We start from the raw sequence: 27676 nt of genomic DNA on the forward strand, positions 1-27676 counted from the left end.
GCAAATGCAAATGCACTGAATTGTATTTATAGCGAATCTGAATGAAGCAGCAGTTAATAGATGCACCGATGTCCAGACAGATTGAATGGCCTTCGGAGGATATGAGATCCTTGGGAAAGTGTGATGTAAACTGATAAGTAATGGCTGAAGAGCTCCAGACTGAAGACTGTAGATCGCACTTGTGATTTGAGGTGGATGATATGAATATGAATCTTTCCCCTGTTGGAATGAATTAAGATGTGTGTTTTATGCAAGACTTTGCACCGGTGGCCTTATATCAGTGCCAATTTCTCTGTTTCTGGCTAGCTGGGACCTGAAAAACCTTTTACGCACAACTTATTAATAATAATAAATATATAATTTTTTTTCCTACTTTAGGGACAGCATTACAACTTTTAAGACAATGTTTTACAAGACAAAGTCAAGTCTCTGGTCTGGACCTTCGAGTCCTTTCTCAAGCTACAAGGTTTCAGTCTGAATTTGAATTAGCTGTCCAAGCCTTAATAATGAATTATAAATCACAAGTATTGTACTTTTATTAGGTCTTATAAAAAATACATACCTCTGGGACTGGTAATGCAATATGGATAAAAAATATATTTTGCAAATATGGCTTTAAATTTAGTCCATTTCACTTGTGATACATATTATATATATTGTAATACAAATGTATGTGCTAGTAAAAAGAAGAATTCTTGAAATATCTATCTGCATTATTGTGAAAAGTGTTGAATATTATAAGCTTGCATTTACTTTTGATAATTTATCAATTAGCTCTCTGCAACTCTCGCAAAGTCGCCCACTGAAAGTAAGCAGGGCTGTGCCTGGTCAGCATCTTGAGAGACCACATGGGAAAGCTATAGGTAGCTGCTGAAAGTGGTGTTAGTGAGACCAGCAGAAGGTGCTCAACCTGTGGTGTGTGTGGGTGCTAACACCCCAGTATATTGATGGGAACTCTATACTGCTCAGTGAGAGCCGTCATTCGGATGAGATGGTTAACATAGGTCCTGATTCTCTGTTCATTAGGGATGCTCATTCGGTTATTTTTGCCAACCGACAACCGCCGCTCATTAACCAAGTATTAACAGTTAACTGGTCAGATTAATATAAAATTATTATTTAACAAAAATGTATGTGTCTATTTTGTGTCTGACACATTAAATATAGCATTTTAAAATTTATTTTAATATGCGAACATATTAACAGAACATCTTCACGCACCTGCAGTGTTTCCAACGGTACAGAAATAAATAATAAACTAAAAAATGATAATAAAATATATATGGCCCTGCCCTAGATATTTTTTACTTAAATTACAAATTTAGATTATAAAAGGAAAACACTGACTGAATCTTTTTTAGGAACCGTCATTTTTATCCCATCATATGTTTTTTCAATCAAATGAAAATAGCAGGCTACCTTAAATCGATCGAGCTATGGAAAATAGGCCTATGCATTTAATTAATGATCCACTCTAATTCTTATATTACAAGCCTCTATCCCTTTGAGGCAAGTCATTTTTCCAAAATGGCTTGCCAAACTTAAGATTACATTTCATATTAGGAATCACCAATAAAATTAAACAATTACTGTCCCTTTAGTTTCATTTCTAAACATCCAAATCACACAAAATGTGCAGAAATTCACGTCAGGTCCTAGCCCCTCTCCCAGAGTATTGTCAGTCTATATTGATCGATGATTGGCTCTTGGACTAGAAGGCGGGCTTTTTTCATTATATAGTGATCGATGATTGGCTCCTTTGTGTAGGCTACTGTAGCATATAACGATTTTGGTGTTTAGATATTATATTGCATCAGTTTGCATACACATTTTAATAAGCTGTAAAATGAAAGCCTCAGTTTAGTGTGCAGTAATCATTATGCAAAATCAAGAAAAACTTTGAATTTGTTTGATTTGTAGATTAGGCTATGAAGGTTATTTTAAAAATCGATATTTTAAAAGAACGATTAATAATTTTCCAAATGTAAATAAGGTTGGTTTGTTGGTTTTACACTAAATAATCAATAGCCTGTTTTTTGAGTGTATGATGCATATCCGGGGCAGAGGCCATCAGCATCAGCGCTGGTTTGGCATCAACTTGTCTGTGTCAAGCTGTGACCACCAATATCCTCCTTTCATCTTGATTCTTTGACAAAACATGTCTGTAAGCATGTGTGGTTGCATGTGTTACCGTACCGCCAGTCAACAAATATGTTGCACATCAGGGGCCAATCATGCGCCTTTATTGTTGTAAAAATGCAAAGCGCACCACACCACCTTTTTTTGTTGACAAGAAAAAAAAAGCGCGATACTTTTTTATGTCACTAGGAAACGACTGAACCAGCTTATAATTCTAATATTAATTAAAATTGTGATATTCAGTATCACAGCTTTGGATACCTTGAAACAGTAATCATTAGTTTCTCTTAGTTCTCCGTAGTCACCCTTACAACACAAACACTGCTGTCACTTTAACTGAAACCCTGCCTCTGCTTTTATTTGATTGAAGAATGAAAAAGACACGACTAACATTACATGCTTTTTCCGGCACTCAGCAGCACACAACAGCAAAAACGTGATGCGCTTAGGGCACATAAGCAGCATGCAAAACACTAGCGGCTGTTAGTAAACCATTTAAAAGATCCGCCTGTCCACACAAAAAAGTGTGTGAACAGGGCTACTGTATTATTTTTTAATAATTAAACTTATACCAATAATCAGTTAAAAAACACTCCCTTTTGGTTAACAGTTATTCGATTATTTTGAGCATCCCTTGTAGTCGTTAAAAATCATCCTTTGAAAACGAGTAGGGGTTGGACCCCAGCATCCTGGCCAAATGTACCCTCTGGCCTTTGTCTATCATGGCATCTTAACCATCCCTATATCATGATTGGCTTCATCTATCTGTCTCTTCTCCACCAATCAGCTAGTGTGTGGTTTGCGTTCTGGTGCAGTATGGCTGCCGTCGCCCCATCCTGGTGGGTGCTGCACACTGGTGGTGGATGAGGAGATTCCCCCCAAAAATGTGCCAGAAAAAGCGCTTCTGTATATAAATGTAAGGAATTGTTATTGTTATTAATTCAAATAAAGTAGAAGCAATAAAGTAATATTGGTTGCTTCTAATTAGACTTTGAATAAATACATTTTATTACAAATACATGATTAATTACACATTTTTGTGAGAGTAATCAATTTGTTAATTAGGTGAATGCGTTAATTGAAAATAATTGATCATTATCTTTATATTTGTTTTGTGGCCATCTGTTCTTTAGGAAAATGTACTGGATTTGTCACAAGACAGTGCTGTATAAGAATTACCAACGAACTTGAATCTCTTGTTGACTCATTTACTTGTACAAAACCCACGTTTTGTAAAAAGACATCTTCATTAAAGGCACCTAACCGTGAAAACTTCAGATTTTGTTGACTTTAAATTAAATGTTGGCAAATACAAACACAGCGATTCTTCTAAGAGATTATTGGCTAATTAGTGAAATGTCTTTCATAAGAGAATGATGTGATGCATGAAATTTTTGAAGTCAAGTCAAAACAGCTTGTAATTGTGTGATATATTTAGTTTTTTATTTATTTATTTATTTTTTTGATCAAAGCTTTTACTCCATCTGTTGCTCTCTAAATATTTGGTGATCCATGACTACCACTCATATAGCAGAAAATTTGCATGTGAGTGAAGATGGATATAATGATCATTCAGTCAGTCAGTCAGTCAGTCAGTCGTTTAATTATTCCTGCTATTGTTATATACAATATACACTGCACTTATATTTAGTTTTGTTTGCAAAACCTAAGCCATGCAGCTTGATTGCATGTAGATGTTCATGTGAATCTGCAATATAAATTTAGCAGTACAGGTACACTTGAAAAGCTTTCATTCATTCATTCATTCATTCATTCATTCATTCATTCATTCATTCATTCATTCCTTTATTAATCAGTTGTCACCACAACAGAATGAACCGACAACTTTTCCAGCATATGTTTTTATCCACATACAGTTGAAGTCGGAATTATTAGCGCCCCTTTGAATTTTTTTTTTCTATTTTAAATATTTCTCAAATGATGTTTAACATAACAAGGAAGTTTTCACTATATATCTTTTTTTCTGGACAAAGTCTTATCTGTTTTTTTTAATTGGAAAAAGGCAGTTTTTAATTTTTAAACACTGTTTTAAGGACAATTATTAGCCCCTTTAAACTATATATATTTTTCAATTGTCTACAGAACAAACCATCATTATGCAATAACTTGCCTAATTACCCTAACCTGCCTAGTTAACCTAATTACCCTTGTTAAGTCTTTAAAAGTCACTTTAAGCTGTATAGAAGTGTCTTGAAAAATATGTAGTAAAATATTATGAACTGTCATTATGGCAAATATAAAAGAAATCAGTTATTAGAGATGAGTTATTAAAACTATTATGTTTAGAAATATGTTGAAAAAAATCATCTCTCTGTTACACAGAAGTCAGGGAAAAAAAAAAAACGGGGGTTCTAATAATTCTGGGGGGCTAACAATTTTGACTTCAACTGTACGTTGTACAGCGGATGCCTTTCTAGCCAAATAATATATTTTTGTCCATGAAAGTACAAAGCATATTGAGTTTGTTTAATACGCATGCACTGACCTTTGTGAGTAACCTTAAAACTTTACATTGGTCAAAACAAATATTTCTTAGTTGAGCACTTCAAAATCAAAAACCAGAACCAGATTCTATAATGTAATTGGAAGTCGGACATTACCTCCCGATCAGGACTCGGACTATGCATATTCTCATTATTTTTAACACATCTATAGTTATGCAGGGGCACAGAGATAGACCTCTTTCTTGACTTCTCACAGAAACAACAACGGGTGCAGCATAGCATCACTTTGTTGCAGAGACACTATTGGTTAAATAGCGGTAAAGTAGAAAACAGAAGCAGCTTGAAGCGCAAAGCGTGAATTTGTCTGCCGTCTGAAGGTATTATAAAGTTGATGAGACGTTCAGTGCTGTTCCAAACATCCTTTATGACAAGGTAGAGATGTTAGTTTTCATTAAGGAAAACATACATGTCCTTCTGTAAAACTTACAACTGTGATGACAGTAAGAGTTAGGAGTGCAGTCCCGCACATCACTGGGTTTGCAAACACTGTGGCAATTTCATTTTTTATTTTTTCTTTATTTACATGCCTGCCAGATATTTTAAGTTAAGGTGCTATTTGTTTTTATATTGGATTATTTAAAAATATTTACTGCTTCAGTAAAGTCCAGAAGTGAAGACTTTGTAATTTATTACTTGATTTTTCAAGTGACCACACAGATTTTTCAGTGCTCTGTTTGTTATCAGAGTGGTAAAATAAGGTGAATTAAATAAAAAAAACAAGGAACATCCAGCATCTGTTTCTTTGCTCTTCTTTATTCTTTTTTTAAGTATTATAGAAGGATCGGATTGGCTTTCGGTATTGGTAGATACTCAAAATCAAATGATTCAGACTCGAAATCAAGGGCAAAAAAACTTGATTGGGATATCCATATCAAAAACATTTATGTTTAACTATGTTTTGAACCTAAATATATTACTTAAAAAATAAAACAAATAACGTTAAACTAAAATGAAAGATATATGTTTAATGTTGATATGCTTTTTAATTTCTTTTTTTCAGTGAATCAAGAAAATATAATCAGTTCATTTAGATATTTGCATTTTTGTAATAATTAGTTGCATTTAATTATTAGCTCATGCATCTAAATTCTGTCATAAATCATGCATCAAATCTGTTTCATCATAAACATACATCAAGTACTGTAAGTAGTGTTGTTAAACATTTTACTCACCGTCATGCAAATATTACATAAATAACATTTCAGTAATGCTTGAAGAAGGCTTGTGACCAAAATATTATTAAAAAACATTTGAAATTCTTTAAAAAAAAAAAGAGCATCAAAGATGTATGTAAAAGATGATTAAGTGGCATAAAATAGAAGTGTGACTGAAAGAAAGTGTGGGACAGCGGTGAGCTCTTTTGGCTTTTCTTCCCACACAAAAAGCTCCCCTCCTACGCGCTCGCATACACACAGGACACCATTTTACTTTTTAACAAGCACATGAAGGGAAGCATTAGAGTGACACTTTTGTTTCTTTTCAGCCTCATTCAGGCAAGCAGACAGTGGAAGAAATATAGAGGCAAATAAAGAGAGTTAGAGAGAGTGTGTATGTGTGTGTGAGAGAGAGAGAGCGCGAGAGAGAGAGTAAGCAAGAAAGAGAGTGAGAGGGAGAGAGCTGGCACAGGCTGAGCCAGGCGCTGGCTGTGTGGACACGGAGGAGTGCGGAGAGAACAGAAACGACAGAGCAGGAGGAGGAGTGAATGGATGGAGTGACCCAGGAGGAGGAGAGGAATGCTGAGCGTACAGACCAACAGAGCGCGAAAGGGAAGACGAGAGTGGCGTGGCAGCAACAGCAGTGCAATTAAACAGTGGAAAGGAAAGCAAAGGCTCACATGCCGAGCAGCTTCTGTCGCTCGCCCGTGCTCTCTCTCTTTTGAGCGACCGGAGAGGCAGAAGTGAAGCCGTCCAGACAACGAGAAAGGACAAGAGGAGGCACGCAAGAGGCAGGGGGAGGAGCAAAGATGCTTTGATTGACAGAGGAAAGAGGAGGGACATGGACGCAATTTGAAGAACTTGTTTTTCTGGGAATGGATATTTTAAGCGAAGGGAAAAAACAAAGGAGAAGAAGATGAAGGATGCTGTTTCAGTCTAAAAGAAGGATGAAAGGGGGAGGGAGAGAAAGAAAGTGATATGCTGATTTTGGACCATGTCAGAACAGATTCAACATCAGCAGCTTTCTGCCCTTCTACAGGCAAGAGTCAGTGTGTGTTTGTGTGTGTGCATGTGTATGTGAACTACCAGAAAGTACGACCACTCTAACACCAGGCTTTAGCCCATGTGCCCCCACAGTTGAGGACAGAGACACTGTAAGATGGGAAGGCAAAAACTCAGTGCTGCATGAATTCCAAAGCCAGCTAAATTGAGGGAAAATGTGTGAGATAGTGAGGTTGTGGGGTCAGTTGTAGCTACTGTTTGGGGGAAACCCTTTCTCCAGGAACTGGAGGATTCACACGAGGTAGTCAATTTTACTAAAAGGTCAGCCTGCCTGGAGATTTTCTTTCCTGTGACTCAGCTGCTGCTGCTTTAAACAGTTCATCTCTTTTCCATCACTCTGTTTTACTATCTGTCTTGCATCTATTGAATCTTTTCTTTCATTAAGATTACTTCCCGTGTATCCACCTCATTCTTTCCGATTCACTCAGTTGAATGTCAGAAGATTCCAGGAGAAGTGCAGAGGCAGATTGCAGGCTGTCCCTAAACCCAGACTAAGTCTGGGCACTGTGACCAGATGGAGTGAGGCAGAGAGTGAGAGAGTTAGCAAGAGAGAGGGACAAGAAAATAGCCTGGGGATTTTGCCTGAGGCATTATAGAGAGTTGCCAGCGGGTATGAGGACACATGCTGTGTTTTTGACACCTTAGGGAGCAGTGTGCTTGTACGTGAATGTGTTTATTCGATCCCGAATTGAAGTTTGCATACATTTAACAGCATATTAAAGTGAAAGTCGAAGGAGAGTTGGGGTTTTAGACTTCAATTGAATTTGGAGTAGTAGTCTGAAGGTGTGACTTTGCTACAAATTAGTATTCCAGAAGTCAGTGTTGTGGCTTTCCCGGTGCTTTTGGAGCCCCATGAGGGCCCCGGCTGTGGAGGCCTGGCTGGGAGATGAAGCCGTCCGCCCTGCTGCTCTAGCAGCTCTGTGGGCCCTAATGGCTCTGGAAGGTCGCTGTCTGCGCCCTGCTTCGCCCACACCGGGCCAACGCAGGGCCCGCCGTCGCCACACTAGACCAGGAACACCACGAGACGATCTGTCCCGCCTCACCGTGGCCCTCCTCTCACGAACTCGCCTCCATGGATTGCGGCATATCTGCTCTCCATCAAACTCTCTCAGTCGTCGGGCCTTTTGGATGATAGCATTCTGTACTTGTCTGGGTCTTCTGTTGTCTTGGTCCTCAAATCGGTTACTTCACTGGCTGGCCTTCCCCACTCACACGCGAGTCCACACAGAGTGGGCGAAAGAACTTGCTTTTCCCACAGTCACCATCTGCAACAATAACCCTGTGCGTTTGTATCACCTCACTAAAAGTGATCTGTACTTTGCGGGTCACTGGCTTGGACTGTTGCTGGCTAACCGCACAGCTAGGCCCCTGGTTCTGGACCTGCTTCAAGATGATAGGCGTGGATGGTTTAGCAAGCTGTCAGATTTCCGTCTTTTCCTGCCTCCACGGCGCTTTGAGGGCACCAGCTTGGAGTTCATGGACCGACTGGGCCACCAGCTGGAGGATATGCTACTGGCCTGCAAGTACCGCGGCGAGCCCTGTGGAGCCCATAACTTCTCCACTGTGAGTCAGAACAAATGACCTCTATCCCTCTCTCTCTCTCTCTCTCTCTCTCTCTCTCTCTCTCTCACACACACAAACACACTCTCTCTCTCTCTCTTTCTCTCTCTCTCTCTCTGCTTCTGTCTCTTTCTGTCACCTTTTTGCTCTGGTGTTTGTCAAATTCGCTGTGACTTATCCTATCATGCAGCACATGCACCGACTCGGCTCTGACCTCTCGTTAGTTCTTGTCCTGTGTTGCTCTCTGCATTGCACTTCAGATATTTCACATCAAATTTTGTACAGCCATATCTGAACTTTCTGACCCTAATTCATAAAGACAGTTTTTTTTTCTCCAGGAGCCCCATGTCCTCACCACCATTCACAAACACATCAGGTGCACTGATCTCGCTATGCTGATTTTCATAATGTGGTTCTGATTGAGCATAATGTGCAATTTGCATTTGCATTGCTTATAAAGACCTTCATCTCCTCGACCCCCGACCTATTTGCACAGAGACCTGGTAATGTAACTTCACTCTAGCCTATTAGTAAACACTGATTTTCATGTCAAGAAATAATTATATAGAACTGTGAGTTAACCAGTCATGACAGTGAGATTTTTCACATGATTTTTCTTTCTACGATAAAGAAAAAAAAAAGATAATCATTTCCAACAAACTGTGGAAGACTTCTTTCTTTTTCCTTGCTTTTCTCACAACACAATGGAGAACACATTTGCTGTATTTTTTCACAAATATATATTTCCACTTTTCATTCCCTATTTTTAGATTTATAGTAATATGTCTTTGATCTTTGTAATGTTGTCATCATATTGTCAGTGAACGTGTCTTCCTTCTCCTCATGTTCATTCAGTTTTCCACAGTCAATGCTGCTGCATTGCATATACTCACAAAGTCTCTTCTATGAAAACCAATGCCATCTCAAGGCAATTTGTAACATTTTTATTTAGTGGCTAATTTATATTCATTTAAATCATCTCAATAATATATTAGTAGTATTTGCTTATCCCATATGAAAGGTAGGGTTTGGAGGCACACCTCTTTTTTTTTTTTTTTTTTTTTTGAAAATTGAGCACTTTCATATTAATGAAGTTGTCTGAATTAGTAAGACTTGGCCACTTCGAACAATACCTAAAATAGATATATTTTCTCAAGAGATCAGGATGACAAAAACACATTTTTACAAGAAATTGTTGTTATAGACCAGGGGTGCCCAAAGTTTTTACTATAAAGGCCCAAAAAACAAACTGAATCGAGTGCTGTAAGCCAAATATATACCAAGCTGTATTACAATAAATTTGCCAAGGGGAATTTCCCAAAAATGTTGCTTTAAATCATATTTACTAACTCAAAATCGTTTTTAACATTTTATTCAGAACTTATTACAGTAAAAACATAAACAATCCCATTTATAACACAATGGAGTTCAGTGCTGAATACACTAGTCTAGCTGCTCCTGCCTTCACCTTGATTTGCTTGCAGATGATTTGTGCATCCTCTGTCTGTCAAGTCACAGTATTTACAGTTTAAAAGTCTGATTCTTTTGAAACATTTAATTGTATCATTTAATTTCAGGTGGCTTTTTATGTAGCTCAGCAATGAAACAAAGAAACAAAAGGTTACGTTAAATTTGAAATGACAATCTCTGTCAAAGGCATTTGCCCCAACCACCTCCCCATCATCATGCCAAATCAAAGATTACCATGGGCAGTGTTGCCAGATATAGCAGATTTTTTCCTGCCCAAAAGCTGTCCAAAACCCGCCTAAACCCACAAAAAAAGCCCAAAATACTAGATTAATTTTATTTAATTAACCTAGTTACTTTAATTGTCATAATTATAAGTATACAACATTGACTTTCAAAATGGGGTGTAAATTCATCCTCCTTTTAAATTCATTTGAACATAATTAGGTGGGCTTGTCAAGCAGACAACGCTTCTATGTTTGTTCTTACGGTCAATTGCAGAAATAAAGATCAATTAGTGTAATAAAAAACTGCTGTGAGTTTAAAGGCAGGCGCTGCGTGATGCAGAGTTTGGGGAAATGGGAGTCGAATTTGGCTGGGGAGTCAGATTTTAAAACAAATTCCTTCTCCTCCTCTTGCGGTTTGTGGTAACTCCTAACCGAATGTAGTAGGAGCACACAGTTATGTTTTGTTATATACAGTAAGTTGCATATAAAATTTACATTTAAAAACCACTGAATTTTTGTCAGCCCACCAATGCCATTTTTACCGGCAAAATCAATTAGAAACTGCCCAATTGGCAACACTGACCAGGGTCCAACTTTGACTCTCGGGTCCTACATTTGGGATTTCTGTTATTGACAATGAATGCAGAGATTCAGTGTTTTTCTATTAATTTTTTTGGTTAGTACCTAAAACTTTCAATGTTTTGATTTCACTCAGAAGTTTAATTTGATAGCAAGGCAAATTATTAATCCCAACTTTTCATTTGATTTAAAGACCAACAGTTAATGCCTGATAATAAGTTATTGCGTTCTGAATAGGAGTGACAGCTGTAGGATGCAATGTTGTGTTGACATTGTAATTGAACTAATGGGATGTGTCGTGGGAATGTGTGAGGAGATTTGGAAATATTTATTTATTTATTTTTAGTAGAATACGCTGTGGGTTCTGTCCTCCCTCTCTCCCCTTCTTTCACTCTCATTGTGTTGTTTACCACTCTGTTGTTTCTCTAATTCTCTTGATGTGGGAAAAGGAGAAGCACGGACAGATGTTCTCTCTCAGGCTACGTTTCACAGAGCTTCTCTCTGCATGTGTGTATTTGTGCAAGACTGCTTTGCAGCTCTCTCACAATAATTCTTAATTAGCGCTGGATGTCACTGAAATGTGTTCGCAGTGTTTAGGAAAGGCACTGCAGTTTGTGGAGAATCTGAACAACTCATCTCACCACAGGAACATCTGTGCCATGTGCATGAATCTCATTTCAGCCCTCAAACTACACTTTATGGCAAGCTTAGGAATATTATGAGATGTTTTGATTTATTTAACTACGTAAATGAGAGTTTACTTATCATATTTCTTACCCAACAGCATATCCGTGAGTATTAACTGAGCTAGAACTCACTGGAGGGTAAATATGCCCATTTTAAGATTTTAAAAAGTGGAAATCCCATGTGCGGTGGCTAATTTCTTTCAACAGCTCAGCTTTCCTCTCCATAATATTAGTTAAACATTATCCACTCATTACAAAGTGTATTAGAGACCCAATAAGACAATCAGAGAAGCTCTAACAGGGAAAACACTTAATACCCAGCTCTGGGATGTTTTAAATGCCTGCAGTTTTTCTGTCATTCCCAAATGTTAAAATGAATCCTTGCTATACAAACTCTGGCTTGCTCATAGAAATAACATTGCACATTAAACAACGCTGCATTAAACAACACATTGCATTAAACAACGCTGGAAATAGTTGTTTTGACCTTTTTTACATGTTGTAATTTAATAACTTTGTTAAAATAAAACTTGTATGACTACAGTACACTGATTTTTCCTGAATATATTTCATTATAAAATTGTTATTTTATTAATATTTCAATACTCAAAAGAGTTCTGAGTGTTTCTACTTTGAATGACCATAATGGTCAAACTGACCCCATGCATTTTAGCTTCTGCTAATTTTTCCTGTGCCTTTGAATATCTGTGTTTCTGTTGCCTAGCAAATTTCTGCTTGCAAAACATAACGTTTCTGATAGCAAAAAATAGGTCAGAATGACAGCTTATAGAATTCTGGTAGTTACAATGTTAAAGGGGCCCTATTATACAAAAATCACTTTTATAATGGGTTTGAACAGTTATTTGGCAACAGTGTATGAATGTAGCCAGCTTATAATGGTGACCCATACCTGTAAATCCTCCTGTTTTTCCTGGGATTCTCCTGTATTTTACAGTTCTATCTCGTAAAGGTATTTTCCCGTTTCTCCTGTTTTTATGCTTTCTTTGACGGGTGGCAATAAACATTAATAAGCTGATCCTCCCTATATGCTACCCATACCTCTGAACCACCAGTGGGTGCCTCTGACAACACCTTGAAGTAAATATAGAAACAGTGGGATTCCCCTCCTTTTCATTACAGGTGCCATCGCCCCTCCTATGCAATCCTCAAAACAGTCATATAGCGGTGCGTGACTGTCAGCTGATGCTCTTGCCAAACGGATTCTGGACACATGATTTAAAGCGGAGTGAAAGTCTGGGTTTGGGTGCGTCTTTAAACAGACATATACACATATTTAATACTAATCTAAAGATGCCGGTGTCCTAAATGAGCATAAACAGTTAGGAAAGTTGGGTGGGGGGTCCCTTATTGGACATAAGGGATTTATTTTTACATCCCAATGTTGACAGGTATGTAATGGTGTAAGATTCCATGCTATCAGCCCAACGATGGAATCCAATGTATGGTCGAAGGTTAAATATGCTTTTTTAATGCTTCTAAAAAGAATTTGGTCAGTTATTATAATTTATTTATATTTGGTTCCAACTCCGAATTCAATCTGACTTCAATTTTAAGTAATCTTAAGTATTTTAAAGTCAATTTTAGACTGTATTTCTAATTAGAAATGGGTCACATTTTTTACTCATGAAGCAATTTACTGTTTTGATTTATATCTGATCCCATACTCTTCAGTTCTACGTTCATTAGGGCCCCATTGCCACACAGAGGTTTCACATGTTTCTCACAGACAGAATCTTGACATTCTGACGTTAGTCAGAGGATGCAGGGTTACCTAATACCCAAATAGTCTGGTTGCCTCCTGCTCACTCGTACTAGAAGTGTAGTTAATTTAGTCATTTCCATACAACTTGCTAAATCAGCGATAAGCAGAAATCGAATAGTCTTTGAGCTAAAGTGCAGACTGCTCGTGCAATTCGTTTGGATATCATGTATGTAGATCAAGGCTCCAGCCTCCACACAAGATATAAAAGATTTCAGGAGAATTCAGAATCCATCAAAACCTAACACTTTTTTTTTTCAAGATGAAAGTGTATCATGCCAATTACAGAACCAAATAATAAAAGCCATTTCAGAAGTTAATGCTCAACGCCAATTACTCAAAGATAAATCTAAGAGTATAGAAATAAATAGTATAAATCAAAAAGGTACTTAGTGTTGAGCTAAAGAGCTCTTCACTATGGGCCGGTCTGGATACTAGTATATCAGAGACTTGCGACCCCAAGACATTTTTTCCTTCTTTTTTTAATACTCTATGAGAGCAAAGAATGATTCTTTTGTTAAAGTTAAGCAGTGATCTAAAGATTTTACATATCTGTTGGTATTTAATCAAAAGTCATCAAAGATAGTGACAAAACCTTTTTTACCAGTCACACCTGAGTGTTCATCAATTCCGGAGGGGAACGGAAAGTTCAGGAAAGAGGGCAAAGTCTATCCTGGGCTTTTTCTTTCTTCAGATTTCAGAGGTTTTGTTGTTTTATTACATGACACATTAACAGTGAAATCCATCCCTGCAATAGTAAAAATGTACTAATTAAATTTTTTTTATGATCACACAACAGTCTACTGAAATGCTTTGATTGACATTCTCCCTTTTTACATGTTATCAGAACAAGAAAGTCCCGCCCTTTAGTGGTGGTCTCTCCCCCATTAGTGTGGACAGCTCTGAGTGATAAGCAGTCGTCCACCATTAGAGTTTTCCAGCAGTACTTCCTCAAGATAATGTCAGCGGCTCACATTATAAATGTCGGGTTTTAAGATGCACAAATGAGGATGCTCAAACGAACACCGCAGTCTTCACTGACCACCTTTTTCTGAGCCACTTCTTTTGACATTTTCAGATTTCAAAGATAAAGTAAGTCCTTTTTTGAATATGCCACGATGCAGATTAATAGGCTTGTGTATTTCACAATATAATTTAAATTTAAAGCGATGGATCAAAGCTTAAAAGGGACTCTTTCAATTTTTTTTAAAAAACTAGTAACGTGTAGGTTATTTTGAGCTGAAACTTCACATACACACAATCATGGTACAGAGACTTATTTTACATCTTGTAAAAAGTGGCATAATATATACCCGATAAAGTGAGATGTTGGAAATAATTCTCAACAGGTTACAAAAGGAGTTTTTTATCTATACTTACTGTAATATTAACACTAACATTTTCTAATATCAACACACAATAGTACTATTATATTATAACTTAAAGGGAAAGTTTACCCCAAAATCGTCATCATTTACTCATGTTTCACTGCAGCACTTGCTCTCGAAGACCCAGAAGTTATTGCAGCTAAATAAAGTTGGAGAAAAACACAATATTTTAGATTTCTTTTTAAGGTTCAGATATAAAACTGGTTTGTCTCTGGGATTTCTCTGAATGGGAAATTTCTCTAAATTCACAGAGGGTGAAATTCATTTGCTGAGATTCACATTCAAATGTGTTTCATTTGTATTGTCCAAAGTGTATCTGTAAGGATTTTTTGCATGTTATATACAGCACATTGAAAAGATAAAAAAAAAAATGTGTGAATGTTGTAATGTTTATGAATATCTCCCATTAAATATGTGAAGGTCATGTGACCAGTAGAAAGATTGCAGCATCTAATTTCCAAAGACTGTAAAATATTTGGACAGAGTATTCGTTTCGTCACCCATAGGTTTCTAAAATGTGCAAATGAAGCTACAATTAGGCATGGCCAACCATCGTCATTTTGTTTCAGCATCATCGCACTGACCAGGGGTGCCCAAAAAGAGGGCAAAGAGGTGTGAGCAGAGCTACAGATGCCTGCTAGCTTTTTGCTTAAATGGGCTTTTCTTTTGGGAGAAAGAAACCCTTAATAATTCATTACCTGCAACTCAATTGTGTTATGACCACTTGTGCTTGGTTGTGTACAATATCAATAAAGTGTTTAGTCTTTTAAAAACACTGTTGTAATACATTGAGCATTGTTCTAATGCCATTTTTCTAGAGGAGGAAAATGTGAATTATGCACCAAAAACTTAAAATTTTGTCTGTATTAGTAAATGCAGACATAACACTGTATGAGAATGTTTAAGAAGACTGTTCTAGAGCCTATACTGTAGCTAGTCACTCTGTCAGATTCTGGAGTGCATTCAAGTTCTAAAGAAAATTATAAATGGTAAATTATCTTAAATAAAACAAATACATTTATAGAGATGGTATATAATTTCACTCACCTGGGAAATGGAGGCCACGTAAATGGTTTGTGAACACAATTAAGTGCACACAGCATGCCATATCATTTGATAATTGTAGGAAATAATTCCAAAAGGCATTTCACTGTGTAAAGTTACATAAAACAAAACAAAAATATTATGTACATGCCGAGTTCACTGGGTGACGTGACGGCGAGCAGCGAGACCTAGCTGTCACTCAAGTGGTTATGCCCTTAATTATGCAGACTAAATCAAACTCTATATAAACGAAACGGATGAATTATAAAAAATCACTTTCATCACAGTTGTCATGAAGGGTAATATTAGCTATATACAACAAAATAGTTTTTGTACCACGCTGTAAACACCATTTTTCTGTTGTAAAGTTGGCCATTTTAACATTTGGAGTCATTATGTGCTCTATTTTTGAGGCAGGCCTAGCGGATTTTCAGTGAATTCCAGTTTCAGTTAGTATACTTCTGAGCAACTTCACAAGGGAGAATGGGATGTTGCCGCTTGCTCATTTCTCATACTAGGTTTTGTGTTCCGTGTTCTTCTGAGGTAACTTGGCAAGACCAAACAACCATTGTCTTTCGTAGAAATGTACATCTTACTATGGAAGTCGATGAGTTCCAGCAACCATCTTTTGTGTTTAACAGAATAAATAAACTCACAAAGGTTTAAAACTACATGAGGGAGAATAAATTATAAAGTAATTTTCATTTTTTACATTAACTAACTTTCAGTGGCATTCTGCTACACAGTGTTTTATCTAGTGCTACAACAAATTGCATAGAAATATACTGTAAGATTAGTACGCTTGCCAAACGCACAGCTTCCTAAACATTCATACTCTCTTTTTTCCTACTGAAAACTAAATCTGAGTTATGAAGATATAGATTTCCATCTCTGCATTCCCATGGTAATGCTGTTAGTCTGCCATGTCCATCACTTGATGGGAATGGATGAGTTTCATTAGCTCCAACACCACGTTGATTAGTTTGGTCTGGCACTGTAATGATCCTTGAGGTTGAAGCTTTCCGTCAGGGAGTTCCCCATCTGGAACGAGAGCGACACGCGCCGCCTTCCTTCTGTTGTCTTTATATAGAAAGTTTTGAGTTTTTATAGAGAATATCTTCAGTAATGTGGATGATTTATTCTGTTGTGTGACAAGTGGGAAACCTTTAACAAATGCTGAATGTGGTGAGAGCTTTAGTGCTTTTGGGGAATCGCTTTGAACTGCTCTTCAGGATTTTAGTGACTGTGGCTCTTTATGTCTGGTTAGGGTGCAATCAGCCAGTTTTCGAGTCTAGCGTAAGCTCATTTTTGTGGCCACATTCAATAGTCACATGTTCATTTATAGACACAAATGGTACTTTATCCATATGTAACAAAACTATGCATAATTTTACAAGTATATGTCACTAATATGGCATTGATCTTCATTTGTGGATAACTTATGATAGGAACTATATTGACTTTGTGTGTCTGTGAAAGGATTTATTTGAAAGCATAGCTAAATCATTTAACCTTGCAAGGTTTCTGTCATATGGAGCTCTTTAACCAAGTTAAAATGCTCATGAACATGAATCATGTTATGAATACAAATGTGCTCATATATTTTTTGGCACATTAGAGTAAATTTACATAAATCAATATACAGGCGAGCATCAGCACTGGAACAGCCTCATATTAAAAAGGTTACTGGTCTGCATTTTCCTGTTTATCTTTATTGTTAATGACATGCAGAATATGATTAGAAATTTATTCAATGAGTGAATGTTATTCAGTGAATCTTTGCCAATTACCATGACCAATTTTACAGTAATGGATCTAACTGCTAATTGGTCACTGTCTCAGAACTTAAAAGGAGATTATTTTAATGAATCATTTGAAACTATCATATCTCCTTCTCTTTCTTCTTCATTGTGTTACAGTATATCTACTCAAATTCAGCTACAGATTCATAAAAATATATATATTTTTCAAGAGTTCACACTTAGCTGATGATTAATTATAAAGCTTGTTTGGCATGTTGTCCTGGGAGAGAGCCCTGAGCTTAAGAGATCCTCGAGCCCAGGGCTCCCTCCTGTTTGCAGGGCGAGAGGGGAGTTTGAGCTCAGGTAGATCTGAAGAACTCCCCTGCTGTGATAGCAAATGAACAAATGGTGATTGTTCTTAAGAGACAACTATTTACTAGGAGCATGTCTATGGTGCCGATTTGGATTAGTCAGTTAACTTAAGTTGCCTGTTTTTGGACGGTGGAGGAAACTTTGGAACCCAGGGGGAAACCCACGTGAGCATGGGGAGAATGTGTAATCTCTGCACAGAAATGTTGGCTGGCTTGGTAAGGAATAGAACCAGCGATGTTCTTGCTGTGAGGCAACAGTGCTAACCACTGGGCCACCGTGCCATCTATCTAGAAAAGGAAGAGGAGTAGGGGTGGAAGGGGTGATTCTTCAAAATGAAGATGTCTGTTATTTGGAACTTAGGGTATTAATAGTGGCTTAGGAATCGTCTGATTGGTAAATTGTTAATTAAATAATGCGGGACCAGCTGCAAGCAATCATAAGCACGTAATCCTCTCGAAATTAGTTTATAAATAAACTTCACTTATATCACTTTCACCTGTTTTGAGAAAATATGCCTGTCCCAATACTCACTACTGAGGTATTTCTCTTACATACACTGCGTATCTCTTGCATATCATTGGATATTTCCCTAGCTTTGGATAATAGCAAAGGAGTGCCCTTTACCGTTGTGTACTGTTCAAATTGACTACCCATTTGTTATGTTCTTGGCGGTTTTGGCCCCATTGACTTCCATTATAATGACATTTTTGGATTGTGAAGCCATGACACCAAAAATTCATGCATCCTTGATTGTTGTTGTTTTTCTTTGTTGGTAAGTGGTAAAACTTCATTTTACTGTTTGTTGATCATCATTTGGCAGCATTAACCCTTTAGATAGGTCTGTGCAAAAAGGTTTCTGACTTTATATGGAGTTTTATGGCGTAAAACTGCTAATAATATTGTGGAAAAAAGGTCAATTTACCCCTACCTAACAAAGAAAACCACCAACAATCAAGAATGTTTGATTATTTGGTGTCCTGGCTTTGCAACCAAAAAATGTGATTATAATGGAAGTCAATAGGGCAAAAACAGCCACGAACATAACGGAAGGGTAACACATTTCCCAGAGTAAATTGTTAATTTTTTTTTTTTAAAGTCAAAGGTTTTGCCCTAAATATGTGTCAAAATAAGATTTGTCTCCAAAAATCATTCCATTTGCTGAAACACAGAGAAAGTTGTGGTCAAATTAAGACTCCAAATCACCCCAGTGTGGATGTAAACATCTCCAACAGCACATGAGGGTTAATGCAAATATTAAATAGTTCTAATAGCCTAACTAGTGTTTGAGGCAAAGTGTTGACCAATCCTTGTCTCATTTAAAAATAGGCCTTCGATTGCAAGATATATTGCAATCATATTAGCAGATGGTGAAGGCATGCACTGTAATACCTAACAGTGAAAATCACTAAATTAAATAAGTTACTTTAACTTACAATTTTTAAACAAGGTAACTTAAGGAAAAATAGTTATGGTAACTCATAAACTGATTATATTAAGCAGAACTCAAACATAATGAGTTACAAATTAATTAATTATATATTTGTGCTAACTTAACTCTAATGCTATAAGCAATACCAAACAATTTGAGTAGCAACTGTATATAATTGTTTGGACTTCATTTGTTCTAATAATTGAGCTCGTACCAATAGGAAAACTGAACTTAACATGTTTAAGTTACTAATACTCTAAATATTGTACTCTAATATTTGTGTATACGACTCAATTTATACATAAGTTTAGTACTCAAAGCAAATTGTTTCCAAACTTTGTAACTTTGTAAGTATTATAAAAATATAATTAAAATATAATTAATCCAAAAATGTGTTCATTAAATTCGTTCATTTGTATACAAAAAAAAAATTACTTAAATAAATCAAACACAAAAATCAATCAACCAAAAGTTATTTAAATACATGAAAATGAGACAGGCTTGAAACTGAGAACATTTTTAGTTTGCATAATATAGAATAAAACCTTTTAATATAATCTCCTACAAAAGTGTACAAACATGTATTAAATGCACCAATAAATCTCTACTTTTTATTTTCATTCTTACATTTCATTTTTAGATCGGTATATTTTACCGGTGTGCTGTCGGATAATCAAAGTTCTCTGCTCAGTTTTGGTTCTTGTGCCCACTTGAACTCTTGGATAAGATACAGGGAATATGTCGACAAGTGTTCAAGTGCAAAAACCTCTAGTAGGGGTATTCCTTCAGGCCCTGTGTTCTCTCCATCTTGAATATCCCCTTGCTCTTCTCTTGCCTCTTATACCATCTTTTCTCTTTCAATGTCATCTGCTCTCACACTCTCCTCTCCCTCAGTTCCTCTTCACATCCTCCTCCTGTTCTCTCTCTACCCACTCCGGATCTACTCATCACTGCTGTTCCTTTCACCAGGTTTCATCTTGATATTTGTTCCTGATTTTCAGCTGTACCTATTATGAAGAGTTTATTTTGAGAAATAGCAATGTTTAAAAGACACATACAACATTTTAAAAACACATTTTATCTTAGCTTTTGCTCCTAAATTTCAGCAGTACATATTATAAAAAGTGTAATAATTAATTTTTTTAAAAAGGAGTTTAAAACACACAAAAAACTTTAAAAAGTCAGGGTATCTTGATTTTTGCTCTTGATTTTTAGCTTTACATATTATATAAAGTGCAAGAGATTATTTAAAAAAAGAGCAATGTTATAAAAACAGAAAAAGAAAAAGGTTTTATCTTGATTTTATAAAATATATATATATATATTTTTCTTTATGGAAAAAGTCACACAGTTTTAAAAACATTTTCAGTCAGAACTTAACTTTAAACTAAAAAAGTAAATAATACATTAGTTTTATTGCTTTTAACTTAAAAAATAATAATAAAACAACAGATATAATGATAGTGATATGTGAGCAACAGCTTTTACGAATACATACTGTAGTGTTAACACACAGTTAATCTGTTCTTTAAATTGTAAACCTGAAACGTGGGAGGATTGGTGGCACATGGTGGCAAATAATGTCTTAATGGCTGTTTTTAGCCACTAATTAAAAAAAAAAAAAGTATTATACAACTAATACCAAAGCAAAAACTAACAAGAAAGTAAACATCATAGCCTAATTATATCACATTTACATCTGTTACCTTCCTTTATGTGGATGCCATGTTACTTGTAGAGCTTTTTTTAATGGCATTAATGTCTAATATCACACTATTTTACTAAACTGCTAATGAATAAATCAGTTGAAATATTACTATATTAATCAAAATGATTTAATCATTTTTTATTGTTTTGAACACTATTAACCCATTGACTTATTTCACTTAAAATTTCACTAAAACTGGTGGTTCCTGCCATCAGTTTAAAGATTTTATGATTAAAAAAAAATTTAAAAAAAATGAATGATAACCTACTCATGATCCTCTAATAAAGACTAAGGAAAATTGGACATTTACCTGACAGTGTAAACTTTTACCTAACATATTTTAATTTAATTTAATTTAATTTAATTTTTTTTTTATTTATATTATTATTTTTTAAACAGTGTTTTGTATAAATGATGTACATTTTCAAAATAAAGCCCAACAGGCTTGATTATTTTATTTTATTTTATTTTATTTTATTTTATTTTATTTTAAAACAGCGTTTAATGTATAGGATGTACATCTATCTGGATGTTCTAGATGTTCAGAATAACGCTCAAGAGGCTTTATGAACCCAACAGGCGGATGCCCCTGTCAAATCTGTTTCTATTGGAGAACAAATAACCAGAAAAATAATTAGAATCAAGCATTCCTGAGAGCAGTGAAATAAATATCTATATTTTAAATACAGAGATGTTGAGGAAAAAAGACAGCAAATAAAACATTTCATTCCTCCAACAATTAATTATACCCCAAAGCATAGCTGTTTCGGCCAAATATGAAGCTGCGAGTCTTATCCCAAGGCTAAATCGGTTTTTAATGTTCCTCCTGTGAGCGGTTTCTCTGAAGTAGTATTCAAACTCGCATCCAATATTTTCACCCATGTTTACATCCTTCAGCTTCCAGCGGTTTTGGATGATGTATCTTTTGATATCCTGTGGCTGTATATCAGGCCATGGTCTGCCGTCCGGCGGGTTGAGATATGCTGTTGAATAAGTTCACTGGCAGATGAATTAAGCTCTGCTGTGTTACTGTATCTCCCGACCTCTCAATACTCCCAGACCCGGCAAAGATTACAACTTTGAGATGTTTCCGACACTTTGACAAAAACAACATTAGAGTGGTTTCAGGTTTTTTTCATCATTCTCACAGGCTGGCAAAAGAGTTTGCACAATATTTCCACACATTAATGGGCTGTGCGATCATTTGTGCACACATATTTCCTTCCAGGTGAGAAAAATATGTTACTGTGTGTCTCTCTCTGTGTGTGTGTGTTACCTTTTGGCTCTCTTAGCTCTTATTGAGACAGCTGTATGCGAATGTCAGTTGATAAGAGTCGAATACAAACAGCTTCACATACAGTATAGTCTTGCCATGAAAAATAAATCATTATTCATATCAGTAAGCAGAAGACAGCTGGCCTTATTTCAGAAACGTACAAATGGCTCATCACTCGCTGTGGCTTGATCTGCAGCTCCCTTTTAATTGTGTCATGTTTATGTTACAGTTTGTGTGTCGTTGGCCAGCTTTCAGACTTGAAGAATTGGACAACTTTCAGTTCATGAGATGAAAAATAAACTGAATCAACTAACAGACAGTGGATGTCTCTTATTTGTGATTCCAAGAAGTTGTAATGGATAGATAATGGGATTCTGGACTTTGGTCCCTGACTGTGTTTGTCTGTTTGTAAGGCTCAGATTTCAAGAAAACAAACAACAACACAATTAAACATGAATAAGTTGAAAATCACAATTTCTCTTGACAAACTTTTTGTTTGTAAGAATGTTTGGGTTATTTGAATTTCTTTGTATGTCATTATTAATTTGCTCTGATTGTGAAATTAAAATATATTTTTAGATGTTAGTATCAATATGTTAGGCTTAAGGATATCTATAAGCTAGAGTACTAAAAAACAGTGACAACATTTGCATTGAGAAGATATAAAAACTTAAAGCTTGCAGTTTGTTAATTCTGCCTAGGGATGCAACAACTATAGATTTTGGTTGTACGATTATAGTCTGAAAAATAATCACGTTAACACCTTAAAAGGTAAACGAATGACTAAGTACCTATATTTCTGGGTCTTTCTCACCCTTTTCATGGTCTTTCTCTGATGGTTGAAGATGAAGTCTTTTAAGAAGTCCTTTGTCAATTGTGTGGAGTTTGCTGCGCAGATTGGAGGATACATGCAGCTCAAACTTTAAGTGAAGTTTATTTATAAACTAATTTCGAGAGCATCACGTGATTATGATTGAACATGGCTGGTTATGCATTAACTATGTATGATCCACCAATCAGACGATTCCTAACCCACTATAAAGATCCAGGGTTTCTCACTGAAGTCATCTTTGATTTGAAGTATCCCCCTTTCATCCCTACTCCTCCAACTTTCCCTTCATAGGGCTGCACGGTGGCCCAGTAATTAACTAATTAATTTGCCTCACAGCAAACCAGCAGCTGAATTGTAATCTACAACTCTAATTTAAAATAGATATATTTACAGTTTCTAAAGAAACGCTGAGTTGTTCTTGCTACGGCAAAGCTTGGCCCTACTGTAATGTATAATGATATTTTGGAGCTGGGAGAGAGAGTCATAATGTTACTTTGTGGTTGCTAGGCTGCACTACATGGATGATAAGGCATGGTTGCAGTTATTATGGTGACTCTTAAAGACTGGTTTCTCAGCTGAAACAAAAGAGCTCGTCCTCATTTCTAGCTGATGTTCTGGTGCCGAGAAATTGCTTAATTAATGTGTCTGTATGGTTGCTGGGGTATTCCAACGGATTGCTGGGTAAGTTTATTGGGTTGGTTTATTGGGTGGTAAAATTCCAAGGTTAATTGTAACCTTGTAATCAGCAGTGTTGCACATAACAATAGTAATGCTTTGTAAGCAGCACTTATGGTTAATAAAAATGACAATAGTTGCTTACTGATATAAAAATTGCCCTGTATGAGGTTAATGTTTTTTGTTTCATAGACTTGTAGTTGTCATTCCGATACCCTGTGTTTTGTTCCTATTTACTTAGTTCAGGTTTTCTGTCTATATGATTTCTGATTGTTTATCTGTTTGCTTTCTATTTTGGTCACCCATTAACCTGTGACTTGATCCTTTTTTTCAATATTAAAAACTAATTTTACTTTAAATACAAATGAAAATAAAACAAAGAATTATTCCCAGCATGTAAAACGTGTGCCGGTATAGTTGGCGGTTCATTCCTCTGTGACGACCCCTGATAAATAAGTGACTTAGCCAAAGGAATTTAATAAAATAAATAATAGCAAAACAATCTATCTTTATAACTGATTTTAAATTTATAAACTGTCTCATTTAGCTTCATTTGTTTGCTTTTTCTATATTTAACAAGTGTATTTCTTATACTATTAGTCAGTTTTTTGTGCTTTTCATGGTTCATGTTGACTACACTATGTCTCAAGAACTAGTTTGGCCCATTAGCATTTAACCAAGGATTTAGGTTAAATCAACCTTTTGCAACTGACTTTAAAATGTATGCCGAGCCTTGGTGTAAAAAAAAATATGTCGTTTAAAAGTACCAGTTTAAGCAACCATCACCACAACAGGTGTTGGGGAAAGTTACATTATTGTAAGTACATTAAAATATTGAGTAACTCCCCCCAAAATGTAACTAAGTGCGTAATGCAGTTACTTTTCATTATATTACTTTCGAGTTAATTTTAAACCCTTGGGAACACGGGGAGAACATGCAAACTCTACACAGAAATGCCAACTGACTCAGCCGAGGCTGGAACTAGCGACCTTCTTGCTGTGAGGTGATCATGCTACCCAGTGCACCACCATGATGTCTTATTTAATTTAATTTAAATTAATTTAATTTAATTTAATTTAATTTAATTTAATTTAATTTAATTTAATTTAATTTAATTTAATTTAATTTAATTTAATTTAATTTTATTTTATTTTATTTTATTTTATTTTATTTTATTTAATTTTTTTATTTTACAGCCCAAGTTATAATATGATACAAATGTGCATAAAAGTGTGGTGTCTACAATCTTTGTTTGAATGCATGTGGGAAGTACTGTAGCTTGATTATATTAAATACTGTAGTGCTTGATTTAACACTCAAGTCACATCACATACTACCGTTGCCTCGTATGTTTTTCTCTCTCTCTCAAAAAACAAAACAAAAAAAACAACACAAACAAACAAACTCACACCTACATACCTGTGAAGTAACTTGTGTGTGTAGCCCAACCTTCACAGCACCACTATCGCTCAAAACATCAGCACATTAATGAGAGAAAGAGACAGGATAGCTTTAGGTCTTTATGGAAATGCATGTGCATTGCCATCTTGACGAAAGTAAGCTGTGACAAGTCCAGTAGCGCTGAAAAACCTTTGAACATCAAGAGGGTGAAGCGAAGGGAGAGAAAGAGGACAGATGACAGAGAAACTGCCACACTGACAGTCAGACACACATGAAAAGAAAAGAAATGAAAAGAGCTTTGTGAGGTTACAGGTTGTGAAGACATACTGCTGGTGTTCTCAATCAGTATGTGGACATGGAATACTATTCAATGTGATCTAATTAATGTTATCAATGTTTTTCATTTAGTTGTATGTGTGTGTGATTGTAAATTTATCTACATTAGATTATTGGTGTATTTTTTACAAGGGGAATATTATTTAAAGTCCTACTTTTTTTATTTTTACTTTGTTACTTGTAATTTCCTTATAATTATTTCAGATATTCTGATTGAATAAATGTTTCAAAGTCAGATTTAAGTTGCCAGTAGATCTGAATATATGCATTAACTTATGTCTGACACAAACAATTTAATCTGATTCCAGGTTCTTTAGGTTCCTAAAAGAGCATTGAAAACAAAAACTAACATGATACTGCAACTTCCAAATGCAGAATTATTGCATTTTCATGACACATTAAAAATATATCTGAGATAAATGTCTAAATATGAATTTAATTTAATTTAATTTAATTTAATTTAATTTAATTTAATTTAATTTTATTTTATTTTATTTTATTTTATTTTATTTTATTTTATTTTATTTTATTTTATTAAATATTTTACATTTTTTTGTTGTATTGTATTTTATTTTGTATTTTATCATTTTTTCGTTCGTTCGTTTATTATTGCATCTTCATGACACATTTAAAGGATATGAATTTAATTTGATTTAATTTAATTAGATTTTTTGTTTTATTGTGTTTTATTTTGTATTTTATCGTTTTGTTTAGGGTTTTTTTTCGTTCGTTTATTTATTATTGAATCTTCATGACACATTTAAAAATCTATCTGACATGTTTAAATATGTATTTTTTGAATTGTTTATTTTATTTTATTGTTTCATTTAGTTTATTAATTCAATCGTTTGTTCTTCCAGTTTGTTCATTTGTTCGTTTGTTTGTTTGTTCATTCGTTCCGATTGTTCAATGGTTTTGCTCCTTTTGTTTGTTTTGTTCATTATGTTCGTTTGTTCATTTGTTCGTTCGTGCCGTTCATTTGTTTGTTTGTTTGTTCGTTCATTTATGTATTTTATTAGAAATTAAAATATATTATTCCCAAAATTGTTGTACTGATTACATTAATGCATGATTATATTTTATGATTTATGCTAAGTTTTATTAGATTATGGTGAACAAAATCCAGAATAGGTGTAGAAAAAAAATACAGTTTTAATTACAATTTGTAGTTTGTCTGTTTTTGTAATTTGTAAATCTCTTTCAGGCTGAGGATTATTGGCTATTTGTCAAAGTTTGATGATGATTAAGTGCATTTGTCAGTGTGTTTGTGTGGTAATTGGTTATTTAGGACACAGAGTATGGACACGTATTTAGTTCCCAGGCAGTACTTTTTAAATTTAAACATAGTGTTTAACTTATTATACCCAGATTATGCTATCAGAGATTGCCCTTGCATTTAAATGATCACCAAACAGACTTAAAAGGCAAGCAAAACCGCCTGTCAATTTATAGAGATGAAGTATTCTCAGGGGCACTTTTAAAAATGAAATATTACATGGTATACTGGCAGATTCCTCGTGAACTTGTGCTTGACTCTTGGTTTGTGTGTGCGCGCGTGTTCTTGCTTGAGTTATTAATGCGGACCAGATATTGATTCCTTTTTTCTTTTTCATCGTGAGTCATTTATCTGTGATTACACTTGAGTGCAGTAGTGGCCTTTGTCAATAATTAATATCACTTCAGCGGCGGTATGAGCTCCTGCTGGTTTTAGACGGACTACCTTACCAAAATAAACCCAACCACTCCATGACATCCAAAACAAACCTGACCCTTGATAACATGAAATCCATTCTTTGTGTATATGTAATTGTTTCTTCACAGCAGATGTGCCAACTGCATGTCGATTGTGGATTTTACTCAAAGGTCTAATTTCCTATTCCATGCCGAGTGAAATCTCATGGCAGAAGGTTTTATTGCGTTATCAAATACAACTTGAGGAGCTCGATGGGTCTGTGCTGTGGAAATGGCCAATGGTATTTTAAAAGCTCTGCGTAATAAACCGGCCAGCTTCTGTTCCTGTTTTTTATTGACCTTCAGTGTTGTTCTATACGTCTGGGTCATAAACTATCGATCTGGAGCGGAGCAAATGCAATGTGGATTGGGGAATGGGGTCTTGGGGTCTGCTGGATTCACAACAATCTTATTAACGCACAGCTTAGATCCAATTTACGCCCTGTAAACCCACAGTTTAGAGCACTCGATTTACCAGTCTATACCATCACTAACATGTCTAAACACAGAATGGGTCTGTTGAAGACATCATTGGGTCTCTTATGAGAGTGTGATAAAGGGT

At 35.5% G+C, this 27676-nt stretch overlaps 1 protein-coding gene across 6 annotated transcripts in view; it reads left to right on the forward strand.

Annotated features, from left to right (window-relative positions):
- The window catches only part of asic2 (acid-sensing (proton-gated) ion channel 2), an 814368-nt gene that overhangs the window by 534496 nt on the left and 252196 nt on the right, over window positions 1-27676 (forward strand). The window contains exon 1 of one of the 6 annotated variants that reach the window (XM_005164122.6): window positions 6287-8443. In XM_005164122.6, the coding sequence (XP_005164179.1) occupies window positions 7733-8443 (711 nt within the window). In that variant the 5' untranslated portion in view covers window positions 6287-7732. 6 annotated transcript variants of the gene reach the window in all.

The sequence above is a fragment of the Danio rerio genome, chromosome 3 (genome assembly GCF_049306965.1).
Source record: "Danio rerio strain Tuebingen ecotype United States chromosome 3, GRCz12tu, whole genome shotgun sequence".
Lineage (NCBI taxonomy): Eukaryota > Metazoa > Chordata > Actinopteri > Cypriniformes > Danionidae > Danio > Danio rerio.